The sequence below is a fragment of the Geospiza fortis genome, unplaced genomic scaffold, assembly GCF_000277835.1.
Source record: "Geospiza fortis unplaced genomic scaffold, GeoFor_1.0 scaffold254, whole genome shotgun sequence".
NCBI lineage: Eukaryota > Metazoa > Chordata > Aves > Passeriformes > Thraupidae > Geospiza > Geospiza fortis.
Window position 1 is genome coordinate 812,530 of NW_005054441.1, and position 6,208 is coordinate 818,737.

Below are 6,208 nucleotides of genomic sequence, written 5' to 3' on the forward strand. Positions count from 1 at the left end.
ACCCCCCCCTTGCTCAGGCAGGGCTGGGGGCCTGTCCAGGCTGGGGCACAGGACAGTGGCTCCCCGTGCTCTGGCCACAGAGGGATGACAGTGCCATGGGCAGGAGGGACCCAGCCAGGGCAGCCACAGCCCTAGCAGTGTCTCAAGGCTGACCCACCCCCTCGTACCCCTCCATCCCAGGGACCACACCAAGCCCAGGGGTCCCCGAGCCTGGGGACCAACAGGTGAGCCTCCCCCACACCACCCCAGAGCTGTGCATGCACCCGTGGGTGAAGGAGGGGTGCAAGGCAGGGGGACAGGCTCTGTGGGCCTGATGGGAGATCCAACAGGGCTCCGTGGGCAGCTCTGGGGGTGGGAAGAGCAGAGGGAGGAGGACATGTCCCCATGTCACTGAGGGTGCCGGGGCTGGCGATGGCGCATTCCCCTCCATCCCCGGCCCCGCCCCTGCATGCTGAGCCGGGATGGAGGCCATGGTGGCTGGGGAGGGGCTGGGCATGGAAGGCCAAGCAGGGGTACAGCCCCGGCCCCAGCAGGGTGTGATGGAGGCCAAGCAGGGCCCGCGGGGGCTCATTCCTGCGCCCCAGGACAGGCAGAGCGCGCCGGAGCAGGGCTAGTAATGGTCCTTAGGGCAGCAGGGTGGGCACGAAGGGCACAGGACGTGGCACGGCCACATGTCCCAGGGGGAGGTCACGGTGGGTGCAGTGCTGGGGACAATGTAGGGTGCCCAGAGCGTGCGGGCAGACACCCCCATTCCCACAGGGACAGCCCCCGACCCGCTCTGGGGTGCTCAATATGGCTGAGCACAGCTCCTCCACAGTCCCCCCAAAGCAGCCCTGGGAGGGGCAGTTTGCCCATTCTGGGGTCCCCAGGCCAGCCCAGCCCCAGGCTGGGACTGTTACTAGCCCAGGCCGGCGGCAGGCAGGTGCAGGGGCGGGCGTAGCACACGTACCCTTCTCAGGATAAACCTCTTCACTAAGGGTAAACCTAATCCCTTTCCCACCATGAACTAGTGGGAAGGAGAGAGAAAGAGACAGAGACACGGCACAGAGTACACAAAGAGAGGAGGAAGGAGATGAGGGAGGAAGGAGATAACAACGAAGAGAAGAGGGAGGAGATGAAAAAGAAGGGAGGAGGGAAGAGGTGAAGGAGAGGAGATGAGGAAGAGAGGAGGAAGGAGATGACATGTGTGGGGAACAGGAACAGTGAGGGAGGGGGGGAAACAAAGAGAAAGAGAGATCAGATCTCGCAGACAGACTGACGGCCAAGCACCCGGACAACACTGCAGCGACACAGGAGTGCCAGGCACCCCCAGCTCCGAGTGTGGCTCCTGGGGACAGGGTACACCCAGGGGTGCTGGCACCCACCAGACCCAACCCCACGCCCCCGACATGGCTGGCACAGGAGGCACAGACAGGACAGACGTCCCTTGAAGGAGACTCACGGACAGCAAACGCACGTCCCACTCCCCAGGACGCAGACAAGCCTGGCTGGGGCACCCTAGGATGGCCTGTGACCACCACTGAGCAGCTCAGGGCCCTCCTCCAGCAGCCAAGGGACAGAATCAAGGGCAGCATTTAGAGCTGAGGGCTGATCCTGCCCTGGAAGTGCCCAGCATCCTGCACTGCACCCCAGCACACCAGAGCCCAGCTCAGGGGCTTGGGCACCCAGCACGCCCAGGACAGGCCCTGGCACAGCATCCAGATCCCATGGACCCTGTCAGTGCTGGGTGCCTGGGGCCATCCAGAGGGGACAAACACTGTGACACCTGGCCAGAGGGTGACCTTCCCCCCGCCCACAGGCCCCATTTCCATGCTAGTCCAGCAATGCCCTGGCACTGGGGACCCACTGCTCTTGCTGGTAGGGGACTGGGGAGTGCCAGGCTGCTGCTGCTGGGCATCACGGCCCCTCTTCACCTGCAAGGCACGGGAGGAAAAAGCCCCTTCCTGCCCCACCCTTCTCTTCCCCACTGTGAGCCTGGCTGGGACCCCCAGCCCACTGGGACAGAGCCAAGGTGGCTGCTGGCCACGGGGCAGCCTGGGGAGGACGAGGGCAGCGTGTCCTACCCTGTGACGACTGGGTCTGCACGAAGGTTTTGATGAGCAGATCTGTGGCCTGCGTGTAGAGGGACAGGGCGTAGCGCAGCGACTGCAGGTCAGGGCTCTTCTCCAGGAACGTTTTCTTCAGCCCCACGCCACCAGCATGGAAGTATTGCTGGAGGGGGAAAGGCCTCAAGATGCTCAGCAGTTCTGTGAGGGTCCCCCTGGTTCTCCCCGTGCTGGGCCTCAGGGTCAGAGCCTCGTGGGCACCCCAAATGCCCCAGAGTGCCCTCACCTTGATGGTGTCCAGCGCCAGCTCCACCACAGCACACTGCTTCGGGGTCAGGCTCTTGGCTTCCTCACGCACCATGTGGTCCTGGGGGACACAGATCCTGCTCTCAGCACAGCACCAGGACCCCACTGCCCCCAGCCCAGCCCAGCCCAGCCAGCAAGGGGGCAGTGGTGGGGTCCTGGCAGCAGTGGCACTGGCACTCACCCTGCAACAGAGAGCACCCCAGCCCCCCAGCCCTCACCTTCAGCTTGGAAAGCTGCCCCAGCTCCTTGGCCGCGTTGAAAATCATCTGTGTGCCCTGCAGAGAGCAAAGAAACAGCGACAGCCCCGGTGAGCAGCCGGGCTGGGGATGGCATGGCCAGGCTGGGCACATCATGCCAGAAGCTTCCTGCAGATCCAGGGGTTCCTCCAGGCTCCAGGGGACAGCAGCCAGGAAGGTGACACAGGTACCAGGCTGGCAGCCCCAGGTTCTCAGCACAGTGTGAGGCTGCAGGCTTGGGGACCCCAGAGCAGGAGGCCACCCTGGCGCCACCCGTGGCTCTGCTCAGCACAAGCAGCTCGGCCCAGGAGTCCCATGCTGCTTCCTGTGCTCCAAGCACCGGCTCCTGCACCCAGCAGGGCCTGGCACAGCAGGGACCGCTCGGGCACGGTGGGAGCAGAGCGCGGGAGCGAGGGACAGCGGGCACGGGGGGACGTGGCCTGGACCCCACAGCCACCAAACAGCCCCCGGCCACACGGAGCCCTGCCCAGCCCCAGCAGTGCCAGGGAGGCTCCCAGCCCCTTCCCCCAGCTGGGAGATCTCTGCCTGACCTGTGCCCCCACCCCGGCAGCGGCCATGGGGCCATTCCTTGGGGCACAGCAGCCCCCAGGATGGGCAGATCCCGCTCACTGCCCTGGGCTGGCACCTCTGACTGGGCTGAGCACAAGCTCTCCTCCTCAGCCCCTCCAGTGTGCAAATGCAATGGACAAACTGGGGCCCAGAGACCCCACTCCCTTCCCTCTCCCAGCACCAGTAGTTCCAGTCCCTCCCAGCACAGGAAGCTCAGCACCTCTCCCATTAACCAGTACCTTCTGCAGGGCTCTGCCCCCTCCGTGCCCACATTTGGTATGCCCCCATTAACCCCTTGTGCCCACCCAGTTCTGTCCCATTAATTCCACACTCACTGTTCCCATCTCCCCCAGTCAGTGGACAGGCTGGGAGCAGGGGACACTGCTGTCCCCAAAACAGAGCACGACAAGGACAGAGGACACTGTATGAGCTGGGAGTCCCCAGCCCAGAGCACAAGGGACAAGGGGGAGGGAAGGGGAGAGAGCAGTGCCGAGTGGGGAGCAGAAGAGCCATGTCCTTACTTCAGTGTGACTGGGCAGCTTCACCCTGCTCTGGAAGAGAACAGCAAGGGACAGTTACTGGTGGCCCCAGCAGCATTCAGCCATGGCTCCAGGCCCCCCCATCCCCTGGCCAGGAGGGCTCTGGCCCTGTGCTCTCCTCTGGCTCTCCCAGCTCTCTGCTGGTGCCACTGGATGGGCACCAGGTCACAGCTGCAAAGGCTCAGCCCCTGCCTGTGCTGCTGAAGCTGAGATGAGCGTGCCAGGTCTCTTCTGAGGTTTGCTCCCCACCCCATTTGGGGCTGGGAGACCAGAGGGAATCAGCTCACCCAGCACACCCAGTACACCCAGCAAACTGGGCAGGATCCAGTGTCCCCCAGGAGAGGAGGGGGAGCCGCAGGCATTGCCCAGATGGATGCTGGCATGGCTCTTCCCAAGAACCAGGATCTGGGGAGCAGGCTGGGGTCACTGCTGGGCCCCACCCTGTGGTGAGGAGCCCCCAGGCAGGGTAGGAGCCCATGTGCTGGAGAAAGCCCTTGGAGCAGGGCTGGGGCTCAGCAAGGATGGGGGATTGGGCTCAGGGATCCGGGGGATCCCAGCAGCCCCAAAGGCCCAGCATGGGGGGTCCCCTCTTCCTGAGCCCCCCACAGTGGGGTGGGGGTGTGTGGAGGGTCTCCCATGCATGGGGTCTCACCCCCTCACTGTCCCACCAGGCAGCTGAGGGCTGTGGGGCAGTGCTGTGGGGCAGTGCTCCCCACGGGGATGGGTGACACCCCACATCTGCCCCATGGGACTGAACAGCACAGAGCCCCCACTCCCTACCCCAGGGACACACAGAACTGGGGCTGTCCCCAGCACACAGCACAGCACACCTCACCACAACACCACGCAGGCAACAGCACATCCAGACAGCACGACAGAGGAAGCACGGACAAGCCTGGACCTGCAGAGCAGGCAGGTGTGAGACCACGAGTGTGGCCCCGGGGTGTGACACACACGGAGCCCACAGCTATTTACCTTCTCTGTCCCCTTGCCATGTTTTCTCAAGAGCGTGCCCTGTAGAAGCAATGTCAGAGGTTGAGTGTGGGGTGGGGGGACAGCATGGGACAGGACACAGGGGCACGGGTGGCAGAGACATGACGAGCTCCTGAAGGACAGCCAGTGGGGGACTGGTCCCCACCAGGGTACTCAGTGAGGGCCTGGTGTCATCAGGGTGCTGGATCCCCACTGGAAAGCAGGATGTTGCACTGCTGGAGAACTTGTCCTCACCCTGGGACACCGCTGGGATGCAGGGATGCTGAATCTATGAGGATGATCCTTGCTGGGATACAGAGATGCTGAATGCGTGAGGGATGATCCTTGCTGGGATACAGGATCCAGCTGTGTGTGGGCAGGCTCTGGTGCCCCCACACATCCTGCTTCAGCTCTGCCAGGTGCTCGCAGCACTGGGGAGGGAGCAGGGACGGAGTGGCTGGGATTTGGCTTTGGCACGCAGAGCTCTGGTTTGTGCAGGGCTGGGCCCAGTGCCAGCCCCACGCTGGCCCAGTTTCTGTCCCACAATGACCCAGTGCCACCCCTACAATGACCCAGTGCCAGCCCCACACTGGCCCAGTGCCAGCCCCACACTGGCCCAGGCAAGAGGAACTGTGTGAAATGAGCCACAGTGCCATGGGGGGGATGAGGAACTGCTGGGGTCAGGAGAGGGGAGCACAGAGTCAGCAGGCTGGGAAGCCTCAGATGGAACGAGCAGCACAGGCACAGCCAGATAGGGCTGCCAGGAGGGGTTCTGGCCCTGGCACAGGGGGATGGGTGAACAAGAGGAGCTTGTACCACACAAAGCTGACACTGCTCTGTCCCCCAGAGCCTCAGCAAAGCTGGGACATGGGGCTCCCACGAGGTCCCCATGAGATCTGAGGGGACACTCAGCCCCAGGCTGCCCCCAAGGCTTCCCCAAATGCTGCTGTTGGACACAGAAGGTGTTGGGGGACAGCAGAGGGGTGTTTGTCCCTGCAAGGATTGGCACCAGCACCCAGCAGCTGGCTCCCACTGCTCTTCGTGCACAGGTGCCTGGGTCACAACAGGGGTGGAGACAGGACTGGGGGAGTAAATTGCCCTTCCCTTGCCCCGAGGGGCATAAACCCACAGCCACAGATTGGTCAGAAGAGGACAGAAGGAAACTGCTCAGTCAAAGCCATGCAAGGACCCAGCAGCGATGCCGAGAAGGGAACCAGCAGTCCGGGTTCCCAGGGTCACAGCCCGACCAGGAGGAGCCTCACGACTCTGCCAGCAGCCTGCCCCAACACCGAGCACCGGGCCAGGGACCGCCGCGTCCCCGAGAGACTCCTCCTCCTCCTCCTCCTCCTGGCAGGGAAAACCTCTGCGCTCACCCCCACCACAGCCAGACCCAGCCAGGGCCTCGAGGGGAAACTGAGGCACGAGGGGAAGGACGAGCAGCCCCGATTGCAGGCTCGTGCCTCCCGCGGTATTGCTGCCCTCAGCACGGAGCCCGGGTGTGGCAGTCCCCGATGTCACGGCACTGATGGCACTGCCATCG

At 64.0% G+C, this 6,208-nt stretch overlaps 1 protein-coding gene across 1 annotated transcript in view; it reads right to left on the reverse strand.

Moving 5' to 3' along the window:
• The window catches only part of UNC13A (unc-13 homolog A), a 48,466-nt gene that overhangs the window by 2,223 nt on the left and 40,035 nt on the right, over nt 1–6,208 (reverse strand). The window contains exons 41-45 of the mRNA XM_031062200.1: nt 4,672–4,710; nt 3,679–3,708; nt 2,570–2,626; nt 2,332–2,412; nt 2,064–2,211 (exon numbers count right to left, since the gene is read on the reverse strand). Of these exons, the coding sequence (XP_030918060.1) occupies nt 2,064–2,211; nt 2,332–2,412; nt 2,570–2,626; nt 3,679–3,708; nt 4,672–4,710 (355 nt within the window). The remainder of the gene's footprint in view (nt 1–2,063; nt 2,212–2,331; nt 2,413–2,569; nt 2,627–3,678; nt 3,709–4,671; nt 4,711–6,208) is intronic.